General features: G+C 49.6%; 1 protein-coding gene across 2 annotated transcripts in view; it reads right to left on the bottom strand.

Moving 5' to 3' along the window:
- Positions 1–1258: 1258 nt before the first annotated feature.
- Positions 1259–14693, bottom strand: part of PPM1H (protein phosphatase, Mg2+/Mn2+ dependent 1H) — a 121903-nt gene continuing 108468 nt past the window's right edge. Inside the window, exons 9-10 of one of the 2 annotated variants that reach the window (XM_026039783.1) lie at positions 11240–11391; positions 1259–1434 (exon numbers count right to left, since the gene is read on the bottom strand). In XM_026039783.1, the coding sequence (XP_025895568.1) occupies positions 1419–1434; positions 11240–11391 (168 nt within the window). In that variant the 3' untranslated portion in view covers positions 1259–1418. Of the gene's footprint in view, positions 1435–5312; positions 5919–11239; positions 11392–14693 lie in introns of those variants that run through there. The other variant, XM_026039782.1, reaches the window with a different exon arrangement.

Genomic DNA, 14693 nt, shown 5'->3' with positions numbered 1-14693 from the left:
GGCTGAGGGCAGCACCGGGGCTCAGGGCTGTGCCTGGTGTTGAGGACAGCGCCCGGGGCTCAGGGCAGCACGCAGGACTTGGGGCTGCACCTAGGGCTCAGGGCAGTGCCCGGGGCTCAGGGCTGCGCCTAGGGCTTGGGGCTGCGTCTGGGGCTCAGGGCAGTGTCTGGGGCTCAGGAGAGCGCCCGGGGCTCAGGACAGTGCCCAGTGCTTAGGACAGTGCCTGGGACTCAGGGCAGCACCCGGGGCTCAGGGCAGCGCCTGGGACTCAGGACAGTGCCTGAGGCTCAGGACAGTGCCTGAGGCTCAGGACAGCGCCCGGGGCTCGGGACAGCGCCCGGGGCTCAGGACAGTGCCCAGGGCTCAGGGCAGCACCCGGGGCTCAGGACAGTGCCCAGGGCTCAGGGCAGCACCCGGGGCTCAGGGCAGTGCCCGGGGCTCAGGGCAGTGCCCGGGGCTCAGGACAGTGCCCGAGGCTCAGGGCAGTGCCCGGGGCTCAGGACAGTGCCCGAGGCTCAGGACAGCGCCCGGGGCTCAGGACAGTGCCCGAGGCTCAGGACAGTGCCCGAGGCTCAGGACAGTGCCCGGGGCTCAGGACAGTGCCTGAGGCTCAGGACAGTGCCCGGGGCTCAGGACAGTGCCCGGGGCTCAGGACAGCGCCCGGGGCTTGGGACAGCGCCCGGGGCTCAGGACAGTGCCTGAGGCTCAGGACAGCGCCCGGGGCTCAGGACAGCGCCCGAGGCTCAGGACAGCGCCCAGGGCTCAGGACAGCACCCGGGGCTCAGGGCAGTGCCCGGGGCTCCGGGCAGCGCCCGGGGCTCAGGGCAGTGCCCGGGGCTCAGGACGGTGCCTGGGGCTCAGGACAGTGCCTGGGGCTCAGGGCAGCACCCGGGGCTCAGGGCCACGCGTGCTCTGCCTGGAGGCCCTGCTGTGCTCAGGCGCCCCACGGGCTGCGCTTCATGGAGGCTGCAGCGACCCTGCGCTCGCCGGCCCGACCGCACTGCCACCAAGGCACGCACTGGCACTTAGGTTTTCAACAGTTTTTTTTCACTAGGTTTTTCATTATACATATGTATTTTATATATATATATATTATATATATATATAAAATATATATAATATATATATAAATATATATATATAAAATATATATATATATAAAATTATATGCACCAGATTTCACCATTTTTTCATTATATATATAATTTAAAATTTTATTTTAAAACTTCTTTGCACATACACTTCTTCAGCATCTTCCTCTTTTTTTTTTCATTGCACTGAAAAGTTTCAAAAAACATAAAATATATCCCTTTACTAAACATTATTTGTTCTTAGGTTACAAAAAGATTAACATTTCACAGTCACAAAGCATAAGTACATCGGTCCAAAACATCTTCCTCCAGCAGGTCTTCCATTCTTCAGGACATACAAAACCTAGACAGTTGTACAGATCTCAAAATAAGGTTACTTGTCCAGTGAAGGAAAGAAAAAGGTGGCAGCTATATTTTAAAAAAATAATAGAACTCAAACCAAAATGATGTACCTATGGAAGAACATCACCAGCAATAGCTTAAAAATTGGAAAAAAAGAAAAAAGGAAAAAGGAGTGAACGTGGAGGTGGACAAGAGCATCCTCCTTCAAGTACATCACAGGTAGAAATACAGCAGCACAGTTACAGCATCGTTTGGTCACACTCTATATGGTAGCCACATTACTACAACTTCACCTAAGACACATGGAGGAAAACTATTTACATACCAAGAATGTAAGGAAAAAACAATTCCACACAGCCTGCAATTCATGATTGATACAAAAGTGTTGAAACTATTGGTACAGAAAATGCAAAACAAAAGCAAAACGTTGAGGCCAGAACACACACAGCAGTTTGGAGCATGTGGTGTCCTTAAAAACCTAGCCGAAGTTCAAAGCCAAAATCGGCCCAAATATCAAGTGCAGTTCTTCAAAAGCATCTTGGAGGCACAGATTCTACCACGCGTCAGACCCGCTGTGGTCACCTGGATTTGACTTTAACATGGAAACCCACTGCTAATCCGGCAGACTAAGACTACGTTTCCTTTAGGTTGTTAGTGCTGTTGTTTTTTAGCATTTCTTTTATTAAAAACATTCTCTCTCCCGCGTGAAGCTATTGAAAACCTGCCCTTCAGACAATAGGCTTTTGTGTTCAGAAAGGAAGCGTCCCTGCCTACGGTAGCTTAACACAAGGTGGTTGAGTGCCCCAGAAATTTCCGACTTCCTCCCCAAATTAAGAACGTTTTAGCCTGCAGCGCAAGTGAAGGTGTCCGAAAGGGCTGCGCTAACCCCTGCAGGAGCGGCGGGGGAGAGCGGCTGAAGCTGCTTGCTTTGGGCTGGCTGTGAATCGGCCGGCGCCGGGCACCGGGGCACCGTGGCGTACGCTGAGCCCGGGACACGCTGGTTCCTTCCCTGCTACCCGCCGAGCAGTGCTGAGCTGCCTGCCCTTGCAAGCAGGGCCCAGCGCTGAGTGAGGGCGGCCCCGTGAGCCAAGGCTCCTTGTGGCCAGCCTGTGCCACCTGGGCTACCAAGGGAGCTCCACGAGCAAAGCCGTTGCGCCGCCAGCACTGGGCACTAACCAAGATGGTGCGTTGGGGGTATCATGTTTGGGCTTGACTTTGCAGCCTATCTGTCTGTCCTGAGTGGGGCTTAGGAGTGTCATGGAGGCTGAGAGCAGTGGCAGGTCTGGGCATGGCCCAATCCACGCACTGCTGAAGAACAGCGTGGGGCCAGCACATCCTCCCTCCCGCCCTCAGAGATGCTGTGACTCCTAAATCATCAGCTTGGAAAGTGGGATGGAAACATTTTCAGTCATCCTCGCTTCACAGGCAGCACCTTCCCAATGAACAGCTGCCGTGCCCTGTACGCTGTGTTTCCATGTCTGTATTTACACCGCACAAATGTGTGCAAGTATAACAGACAGGAGGGAAAGCAGGGCAAAGCACAGCCCGTAACTGCAGCCACCTACACCTGCCTAGGAAGCTTCATATTACTCTTGAATATTCTGAGAATATATTAATATATTAATATATTAATATATTAATATATTAATTAGGGCGTGGAGTTCACGCAAGCTGAACATCAGTCCCATTCAGGCCCAGGGTGTCTCCTCGCTCCTGCCCGTCAGCCCTCTCCAGGGAAGGGCTCGTGGCCGACGCCGCTGTGCCGGGCGCTGCCAGTGCAGAGCAGCACTGCCCAGCGGCAGCGCCGCACTCCCAGAGCCAGGGTGGGAAAGCAGCCCAGTGCCGCCCGACTGCTCCGGCACCTCACCTGTTCCCACAGAGCTGGCCACTCTCTAAAGCACCTCCCTAGGGGCGCATTTAAAGACACAACTGAATGAGCAGACCCATCTTCCTTTGCCTTTGGTTTCGTATTTTGGTGAATGTTACACTGGAATTAATTTCCACCACGTTGTACTTGGTGGCTTTTTACGACAGCCGCGGGTGTGCTAAGAGGTGCCTCACGAGCGACGACTGACGCACTGGGCTGCGAAAGGCCGGGCTGGGGCTGCGGCCGCTAAGCGCCCGCCCCGGCTTCCCTTGCGGCCACGGCGCTCGGCAGGGATTGTCAGCAGGAGCCATTCGCTAAACGGGGTCTGATCACTTAGGACTGCACAACTGCATTGCAAAGACACAACAGGAGTTACAGAGACGATGAAAAGCAGTTTTAGAAGTTTATTAGGCCAAAAAAAAAAAGTGCAAGAGAAAGGTCTCTTGCCCAAGCTCCAAAACATATGAGGGGCCATGAGAAAAATGTTTTAGACTTCAAGCCTGCGGATCTGTTTTCACTGAGCTGCACACAGAAAGAGAAGTAAAGGGAAAGGAGGAAAAAAAAAAACCCACAAAGATAAGGAAAGACGAAGCGTGGTCATCCAGACCCAGACACGCCACTGGTTTATGCGGAAGCTCTAGGGCACGGAACGCTCCCATCCTGCACCCGGCTGCCTCGCGGGCAGCCTCTGGAAGGGCCTTCAGGCCCAAGTCACGCAGCTTGCTGCACGTTTGAGCTGCCCCCACTCTGCTCTGCCCCCCTGCCGGCTGCAGCTCCTACCCGGCCTCCCATTTAGAGAAAGGGAACTTCAGATTCCCTGTGGCTGCTGAACGGGAACTCGGGACGTGTTGGAATGAAACGTCTTGTCGGCTACACCCAACACGCTGGGGAGCCGCTGCCCCCACGAGACGCCCACTGGGTGCTGGGTCAGCGCCTGGGCTTTGGCTGCCCGTGAAGCTTTCATCCAAGCGGGGTTAGCAGCTCCGGCAGGACGAGCTCTGGGGGCAACTCCGGCTGATCGTGGCTCCCCAGTCACACACCTGTGTGTACACGAGAGCCGCCCGATTCCCCTCTAACCCTGCCCGTGAAGCGAAGCGCCACCTGCCCCCCAATATGTAACTTGGCTCAGCTGGTTTCCTCTTGGACTGCTGCTTTTACTCTGATAAAGCTTTACTCAGATTTTCTGTCGTTTAAATTCATTAAGCAGTGCTAAGCAAGGGCTGATGAAGTGAGCCAAGGCGGGTTAGCTGTCACAGAGATCTTCTGATGTCTTCAGTATCAAAAGGACTTCTTGATAACTTCTTTAACTTCTGATCACAAGCCAAGTAGGCAGGGTACACCGAGTGGCAGGTGAGGCAGGGAGAAGAGAAATGATTTTCTTAAATAGATCGCTCTCTGGCTATCCAAACTAGCCCATAACCAGAACAAACCATCACTTCAAGTAGTAACTCGACTGAAAACACACTCAGGAGCCCAAGCAATTTACTGAATCCCAGCTGATGGACAGGCTCTGTGTTCAGGGATCCTTTCAACAGGATAAAGCAGACAGAGCCATCCAATGAATGAAAATCCCTGATCCCAAAGAAACTGCGGCTCCCAGGTAAACACCGCACAGAGCGGGGCTTGCTCGCTCTGTATAATCACCGTGTTCAGGCAACAGGGAACCCTGACAAATAATTCCTGATCCCAGAAGAAATCTTTCTGTACAAAACTGGGATCTGATCTCCTGGACAAATTTGCGGATGGCTGTGTTAGCTGCAGCAGAACAGACATAGTTCCACTGAAAACAATTTCAGTTTTCCCACTAAAACATGTAGAATACAGGAGTATGGAGTCCCAGAGTGCTACTGAAGGAAAAACAAGAGGGAGAAATGGGAATTCAAGGGATTACACAAGTTTGAAATTGTCCACAGATAAGTCATGAAAACAACTTTTTAAAGAAAAAAAATGGAGTATCTATCTTATATATATATGAGTGTGTGTTTGTGTGTGTATATATATATATAAATATATATATGTACTTTTCTAAATGAGATGTGGCCTGAGTCGCTGCTCTGAATATTTGAGGGTGGATTTCAGGAGTCTCCTTGGCTTCTGATACCCATTTCTACTTCCACAACTAAAATGGCTCTTCCAAGCTACATGGTAAACTGAAAAATATTAACTTCTGCTTCAGGTCTTCACCTGGCGGGACCACAGAATCCGTAACACACTAGCAGCATATAAATCCCGTTCCTGTTAAGCACCAAAACCATTTCTATAGGGGAACTGTAATCATAAGAGATATCTTTAGTCATATACAGTATATGTGCGGAGCCCACTTTTCGGGCAGAAAAAATACCCCTCCAGCATTAGTTTAGATTAAGATACATCGATTGGGAAAGTCCTGGCCAGGCTGTCACCCACACACTGTCTCTCAGAGGCCCTTCCCGAAACGCCGCCCCTCCCGTAAGCACTGGCGAGGCCGCTTTCAGGACTGCTTGTTGCCGTGTATGAGAGGGATGACATAGACAGAGATGTCGTCTCCGGAGCCCAGCCTGTCGTTGGAAATCCTCCAGCCGCGGTCCTTGAGCACGCCGCGGGCGCGCATCACCAGCTCCTGCGCCGCCAGCGTGTACCTGCGCGAGGGCAGAGCGCCGTGAGGCGGCGCGCGCTCCCCCCGCCCTGGCCGCCGCCTCAGCGCCGCCAACGGCCTCAGCGCCGCCACGGCCTCAGTGCCGCTAACAGCCTCGGCGTCGCCAATGGCCTCGGCGTTGCCACGGCCTCAGTGCCGCCAACGGCCTCGGTGCCCCCAGCAGCCTCGGCATGGCCAACAGCCTTGGCGTCGCCAATGGCCTCGGCGCGGCCAACGGCCTCAGTGCCGCCAACAGTGGCAGCGGTGCCGCTGCGGGGGAGGCCAGCGCGGCCACAGCCCCGCCTCAGCGAACAGCAGCTCCCACAGAGCGCTACCCCTCAGCCAGCTAAGCTATCTGGGGAAATAAAAATCTGGGGGGAAAAAAGGAAAACCCACCACATAAACCACCCGCCCCCACCCCAGAGAACCCAGAATAAAACGGCTTGCTTTAGAAAACGAGACCTTCGTGCAGCAAAACACCTCCTGAATGAAAAGAAACACGGCTCTGCTCATTGCAGAGACAAGCCACTGCAAAGGAAATGATTTGAGAACAACGGATAAAGCTAAAAATCAAATCCAAGCTGCATTTTTCACCGGGTGGGTACACTGCCTGTTTTCCTTGAGTGTAAGAAACTGGAAAATGAAATATAGTCAGATTAACAAAGTCCACAGTCTTTTCACATCTATGGGTTCAACAGAAATGCTCTGAATGTGTGTTGTCAAGTGCTTAATTTAATGAAATACTCACCAGTAGTTTCATGATGCTCCAAAACTCCCCAACGTCGGAGGCTGGAGGGCACTGTGTTTGTAAGAGTCATTTTCTGTCCTGAGGAACTGCACACGGGGCTGGATGGGGCAAGGGTGTCGGAGTCGCGGGCTGGCGCAGAGTGTGCTCTGCCCTGAGTGGGGCTTTGCAAGCCGGACTACCTCTACATGAGACCTTATTCAAAAATCCTTCCGATCCTAATGCAGTATTGACCAAAAATGTTCTCCCTTATTGTTTTTCCTGTGCCTGCTATATCAGCACAAATCTAGAAATATCCTCAGAGAAAGAACTGCCTCGTTATGGATAACTGACTCCTACCAAGCGTTTTTTTCCTCATCAGTTCAACACCTGGCTGAGTTCTTCTGAATTTGGTTGGGTGGAGGCAAACCTTTCTATAATTTACCAATTAAAAATTAACATTTAAAAGATTCACAAGGAAAAATATTGTGCCTGCCTGTGCTTTATCTGAAGCTTAAACATCAATCTCTACAGTGATGCAGGGCTCTAAAAAGCGAACCGCACAAGCAAAGAGAAGGCAAGTTCCCCTTGGTAACTAACAGAAGCCAAGAAGGACATGTAGGCTGTGCATTTTGGGACTCTCTTTTCTAGGGGAAACTCTCTAGTCAGAAATGGTCTGTCCAGATCTAAGAAGGCAGGACAGTCTAAGCCCACTGATGAGAAGTAGAGAAGAAAAGGGGTTTATTGAGTACCCAAGATTGTTCAAATCCAGAAGTTTGGATAAGAGAAGGGCCCAAGGGTCCATTTGCACCAGGCAAGGCATGAACATGGGCACACGGCTGCACACCCTCTGCACAGCTGCTTAGTCCCATAGCCCTTGAGGTGTAAGAGCAGGAGGTAACAAGATACACTAACTGTACTGTCCTAAAATACAGGATGAGATTCTATTTTGTAAGTGAGGAAGAACCTGCAAATATAAATGCAGACACACTTGCATCCTTCATTTTCCAAATCCCCAAATCAGATGCTGGGCTAAAGAACAGAAGGACCCCACAAAGGAGGCAAGCAACCAGAATATTTATTCACAGCATGTCTGATGCTGAGAGAATTTTGGCTAAGAAAATCTTTTTTTTTTTTTTTTTTTTTCCCTCAAGGTTTTCTCAGCTATTGTCAGAATTTAAGAGAAGAAATCACCCATTATTCTGGGAAAAGAGAAAATTTCCCTTCCTCCTTTTTCCAATTAAGAATGGCTCCCCACATCTGAAGAGTGGAAAGGAAAAACTATTGCCCTTTATTGTGTAAAGGCTTTGCTGCTTAGTGTTTGCAGAGGATAACGTTAAAAAAAGAAAAGTCTTTAATAAAGCAGACATTTCTGCGTAGACGGAATGTGAAATACACCCAAAAATGTGAAAAATGGCACGTTGAAGCTACAGAAAAGGATCGGGCGAAGGCAGCAGCCACGTAACATCCCCTCCCAGTGCAGAGCTGAGCTGCTCTCACCAACCATTGCCTGAATCCCCCGGGATGGCTCTGCAGGGCTGGGTGAAACAGTCCTGACTTTGCTCTCCTGCCCTTGGAGATGCCCGGGCTCATGCTACACAGGACAGGATTCCAGGATTTCTGTGGGTAACAAACACTCCTAGTCCTGATGGGAAACAGCAATAGGAAAGAGTCCCAAGAGCTTTCAGAGGCCTCTAAGATCGTGTCCATCACACTACAAAATGACTCCTCAGACAAAGAAGTGACATATTTCTCCCTCAAAGAGTTAATCACCTAGCATAATAACTAATTACTCTGCAGGCTAAAATATCCCAAATCTTTCTCTTTTTTTTTTTTTTTTTTTAATACATACTGCTGTCAGGGTATAAGGAGGTTATTTTGTGAGATGGATCCACGATCTGCTGCAACAGGTAAGTTCTTCAGAAGAACACATTACCAAACCCAGCGGGCAAGTCTCTTACCTCCGTCATTTTTTCTACATCCCTAGAAATTCCATGTTTCCAGTGAATCATCTCCCCAACATATGTCACCACACCCATCATGGAAATTGACGTTTTGTGGGATAACATTTCCTTTAAACATAACACACTGCTAATATTGCAAATAAGATCTTTCCTGTCACCAGCTAGTGAAAGGAATGAACCCTGCTCCGCAATCTGAGCTGCTCTGCTGCTGTAAATTCATTAGTTATACCTCATTTGATCCACTGTGAAGCAATTACGTGTAGCAATTACGTAAAACCTTTCACACAGTACTTTAAACCCTTTAAATGTTCTTTATAACGAAGTAGTAAGAGCAATTCCACAAAGGTAATTTTCATAAATATCATTGCAAACTGCACAAGAGACTGTTCTAATTACCTCTTGCAAGCTGGCATCAGAAATATCTTGCCAACACTATTTGTAAGTCTCTAAATGACCTGGCACAAAGTTACTCAAAATAACAAATTAATTTCCAATTCAGATGTCCATTCTTAGACCACTAGGTCAAACACTAATAAACGTGTTTGTTCTAGCTCATCCTTCAGCAGTACCAATTCTGGACTGGTACAAAGAGGGCCTAATCCTCCACAGTTACTGGGGAATTAGACAGTAAAACAGCAAAAATAAATCTAAAGCAAACACAAACTGTTCTTTAGTGTCTTATTTTTTTTTTGCCCATCGTAAAATATTCATAGAAATCACTTACAAGCAGAAAGAACTCCCATCCTACTACAACAGATGTGTTGGTTATTACCAACTTTGGGATGACCCAACGGTCAAAACTCTTTTGATGGCTACTTGCTCCATGGGGGCTATGGGAGAAGGGGTGTGTGGCTATTGCTGTAACTCGATGGACAAGTGCACTCGGATGGCATTAGTACCTGACAGGTAAGACAGGTGGGAGGGCAGATGGGAGTTGGGAACCTTTCCCAACTCTTAGGTTAGAATGGAGACAGGATAAAGATAGTGGATTTCAACAGGTACCTTTGCAATAAGAGATTCAGGGGTGCAGAAGTCAGAACAAAACCTATTCAGATCAAAATGTTGAATAACCCATGAAATGTAGAGCATTTTCATGGGAAAGCAGATGGTGTGGGTTACGGCCACCCTAATTTAATGGCATAAAGACATCATACAGTGGAGAGATGCCCAGGAAATGGCCCTCACCGACCACGTCTGACCTCGTCCCAGGGAGGAGGCAGAGAAACTTCCACGTCTTGCTGAAGGAGAGATAGTCCCTGCTGTCAGTTACACCACGTGTCCTCTGCAGTGCGAGGAGATAAGGAAGGTCAAAGAGCTGCAGTTCCAGCTTCACACTAGCCCTCTATTCACCTGACAATGAGGCACTTGAGCAAAATGTTTCTCCGTGCCAGGATAAGAAAATACTGCTTGCAATTCACTTTGGAGTGGCCGTCACCGGCCCTTTCCCTGCCGTTATCTTTCTTCCTTGCTGATGGCGAATGGGACTGACTCCAAGAAAAGAGCCACTTACAAACATTAAACGCTGAAGCACTTGGGGACTTGTTTCCCTCTCACCCTCAAGAGCTACCCCATCTGAGCAGGGTAGCTCGAGCTCTCCCACAGCCCTGAGAGCGTTCACTTGGCTGCTGAGGGGCCCCAGGGTTTGTTTCTGCCCTCCCAGGCCAACTGGGGCTGCCCGGAGAGCTCCTTTCTCTGCTCCCAGCAAAGGAGCCTGCGCTCAGGAGCAGCAGGCACGTGGCCTTCCAAAGAAGTCTCTGGAGAAGGATGACACTGTTTCCACTTCCACAGCCCTCCCTTTTACAAGCAAGGGCCTACAGATCTCTAGTGTAATGGTTTAAGCACAGGGACAGGAAACACAGAAGTGGGCAGGGTGATCTTCTCAACCAAGAAAGACACTGCTCTATTTAGTTGTTGGGGAACTTTTGTTCACTCAACAAAAGAGGAAAACTCTTCCCAAGTAAGAAGAACTAAAGAGAGGGGAATGATGATAATTACTTAGGATACAGCTATGGAATGAAATAGAATCAAACTAAATGAAACAGAAATAAACTTCCCATCTAATCTGTGGGTAAAATACCACCAAACCTTCCATCTCATTTGTCACTGAATCTGTCCTGTTGCTGCTAGACACCAGGCACTCACTTCTGAAGATGGGTTTAAAGGTTGCAGCATGATCAGAAATGTGTGGGGACCACGCTGTGTAGTGCATATACACACATACACAGAGAGAGAGATGTGCTGGTAATAACCTAGAAAGAAAAAAATCTTTAGTGTAAAATGACCTTCCAGAGGAGAATTAAGTAGAAACCAGTGACTGCTGGAGAAAGAGACCTGCTGCCACGTTCTTTCAAGACTTCATCCTCCTACAGTTTCCACGTGACCTTGTGGAGCAAAGAAAATAGATCCCATGCTGAGATGCTGTGACACCCACCTTTCCTTGTATCGGGTGCGCAATCCTGATAGAAAACATAGCAACTCTTTCTTTAGAGGCTTCATCCAAGTCATAAAAACATCTTTGCCTAAGTGCTGTCTATTTACTGAGTGTTTTTCTTGACATAGTTCCTTCTACAAAAATACATTATCAAAAAGCACTCTCACTTGCACAGAGAGCTAGAAACATCAAGGAAAAGCACAAACCTGTGGGGATCATCAGGGTCACAGTTTGGTAGAAAATTAGTGACAGCTTCTGCCACTTCTTCATTTAACAGCACATCCCAGAGTCCATCAGTAGCTAGGATGAGAACATCATCTGGCCCATGCTCATACTGCAGAAGGTCATAGACTCTCACCTGAAACCAAAAAAGAAGAGGCATCCATGAAGGTGGCAACCACTGAACATGTTTGTGAAAACCTGCTGAGTTTGGCTCCAAGTTCCGACCTGAAAAACCTCGGGGTCGGTCTCCACTTGATCCTGGAGCTGCATGAGGTTGGTGTGGTGGCCAGTGACAGGCAATGGGTGTAAGCTGAAACACAGGAAGTTCCATCTCCGTACGAGGAAGAACTTCTTTACTGTGGGGGTGACAGAGCCCTGGAACAGGCTGCCCAGGGAGGCTGTGGAGTCTCCCCTGGAGATCTTCCAAAGCCTCCTGGATGCCGCCCTGTGCCCCGTGCTCTGGGTGTCCCTGCTGGAGCAGGAAGGTTGGACTAGATGGTCTCTAGAGGTCCCTTCCAACCTCAACCATGCTGTGATCCTGTGAGGCCTGGCGGGGGCCAGGGCAGCACCAGTGCTCGGGCTCTCACCTCGGCCGGGGGCCTCGAGGGCTCCCGGAGGCGGCTGCAGGCATCGTGCCGGCTGCTCCTTGCGGCCGGCTGCCAGCGCAATTCCCGCCGAGCAGGCGCCGGCTGCGGCGTGTGAAGGAAGCTCTTCCCTACCACTGGCAGGGCTGGGCAAATGGAAGCTGAATTATTTATTTGATGAATCTGTGATATTCATTTAAATGAAATATTCGCAAATAATTGTTTTTACTATTTGTCCAGATCCAACTACCCGTGGAAAATAAATTGCGTGTGCTCTGCAATGACATAACAGCCAGTATCTCATTTACTTTTCTAGACCTGATGCAGACCCTGTACTTATGTATTCTGTCTGATCAAGTAAGTAGTTCCACAAAATGGGGCAGAATCGTTTACTTTGTCACCTATGTGCACGTGTAAGGATTTCAGTGGGCAGGGACCAATTCAAGATCACAGAAATGAGGGCTGTGCTGCCATCCAGAGGGACCTGGACAGACTGGAGGACTGGGCGGTGAGAAACCTCATGAAGTTCAACAGGGGCAAGCGCAGGGTCCTGCACTTGGGGAGGAATAACCCTGGACACCAGTACAGATTAGGGGTGGACCTGCTGGAGAGCAGCCCCGCAGAGAGGGACCTGGGTGTCATGGTGGACGACAAGTTGACCATGAGGCAGCAGTGTGCCCTGGTGGCCAAGAAGGCCAACGGGATCCTGGGGTGCATTAAGAAAAGCGTCTCCAGCAGGTCGAGGGAAGTGATCATCCCCCTCTACTCAGCCCTGGTGAGGCCACATCTGGAGTACTGCGTCCAGTTCTGGGCTCCCCAGTACAAGAGGGATGTGGAGCTGCTGGAGAGAGTCCAGCGCAGGGCTACCAGGATGATCAGGGGCCTGGAACATCTACCATATGAACAAAGGCTGAGAGAGCTGGGTCTGTTCAGCCTGGAGAAGAGGAGGCTGAGGGGGGACCTGATCAGCGTGTATAAATACCTCAAGGGAGGCAGTGAGGAGGAGGGGGCGGCCTCTTTTCAGTGGTGGACAGTGATAGGACTAGAGGAAATGGCTTCAAACTGAAGCATCGGAAGTTCCACAGGAACTTAAGGAAGCATTTCTTCACTGTGAGGGTGACAAAGCACTGGAACAGGTTGCCCAGAGAGGTTGTGGAGTCTCCTTCTTTGGAGATCTTTAAAACCCGCTTGGATGCAGCCCTGTGCCACGTGCTCTAGGTGACCCTGCGTGTGCAGGGGGGTTGGACTCGATGACCTCTGAGGTCCCTTCCAACCTTCGGCATTCTATGATTCTATGATTCTATGAAATGACTTCTCTGCAAACCTGCCTTTGGATGATGACCCCATGCCACCACCATATGAGGATGGCTAAAGCCTGGGCTAGAGTGGGGTAGGCACAAAGGTGCTGGGAGTCATCACTCAAGCCTCCAGATGAGCAAAGGTCATCGTAGGCATTTTCAAATAAGCCTGGGTTTGGTCATATTTCTCCCTCACATGCCATCTTTCAGCAGAGAACCCGCCAGCTCCTTCAGTCCCCAAGTCACGCATGGAGCACCTTTGGGAAGCGCTCACTGGCATCTAACCACCAGTGTAATGATTAAGCACTGTCATGTTTGCCCCGCCACAACAAGTGTAGTATGAAAGCCGTGCCACCAGGCCTTGCTGGAAGCTGCGCGCCGTCTCACCTCCCTCCTGGCGCTCCTTCCCCTCAGGAGCCGTGGAGCAGGAAATGCGCATTAAATGCCCAAACTTTTTAATGTAATTATGATTTTATGGGACTTCAACTAGTACCAGGGAAACGGTCACTGAGATCTTGCTGCTAATTCTCACTGTTCGCCCTTCACTCAAAAGCACAGGGGTCATCTGTAAAACATAACCCTCACTTCATTACCTAAGGTGGTGGATGAACAAGGACTTTGAAGAGGATTAAAGTCAAGGCAAGATACTCTTTTCATTGAAGTATATTCTCCTCATTCAGGTTGAGTGGAAATTATATTCTAGAAATGATTTCCATATGCAGTACAGGTCTCATTTCAAGCCATTCATGTCATAGTCCCCATCTCACAAAATTTAATTGAACCTACAGCAGCCATTAGTTTCAACTTAGGTATCACCAGGGCAAGCTGGCCAACACAGCGATGAACCAGCACGGTGTGTTTGTGCCGATCTCTCGGGTACAGGCAAGGATCTCCGAGAGCACCACTCTCAATCTGCTCAAGTGGATACGCTCAAGTATCCACTTAGCAGCCCACGTCTCAAATGAATAACCAAGCTTCTAACATTGGCAGGAGGAAAAACCTGTCTCCCACAGCTTTCCCACACACAGAAAGTGCCTATTAAACCAAGAAAGCCTTTTTCTCAGGAGCGTATGTATGTGTGGGTAACTTGTGAACAAGGTAACTATTTCCTGGAAGGAAAATTCTTGCGAGTCAAGCGCCTCCAGAAAGGTGTACCCATGAGAGGGAATTATCAGGCGCCTGAAGATGTGCAGGGAAGTGCGGTGGAGTGGGCAGGAAGGGATGCTTGGCTGGTGCCAAAGCTGAGGTGCTTTGGTACCTCAGCAGAGTGCCAAGGTTACAGAAAACAAGTGTGGGTCGACCTCAGTCAAGATGGTTGTTTACAAGGAGTGGCCAGCACATAAGATGCGATGTTCACCAAAATGAAGTTTTGTCTACGCTGCATTTTTTTTTTTTTTTGCAGTAGAAAAACACTAGGGCAGCAGCCAAACCCACACAACACTTAAAGGAAGATAAAATTCTCTTCCTTCCTTCCTTCCTTCCTTCCTTCCTTCCTTCCTTCCTTCCTTCCTTCCTTCCTTCCTTCCTTCCTTCCTTCCTTCCTTCCTTCCTTCCTT

Source organism: Nothoprocta perdicaria, unplaced genomic scaffold, assembly GCF_003342845.1.
Source record: "Nothoprocta perdicaria isolate Ctin4 unplaced genomic scaffold, notPer1 scaffold_240, whole genome shotgun sequence".
NCBI lineage: Eukaryota > Metazoa > Chordata > Aves > Tinamiformes > Tinamidae > Nothoprocta > Nothoprocta perdicaria.
Note: the sequence above shows the minus strand (reverse complement) of the source record. Positions and strands in the feature narration are given on the sequence as shown.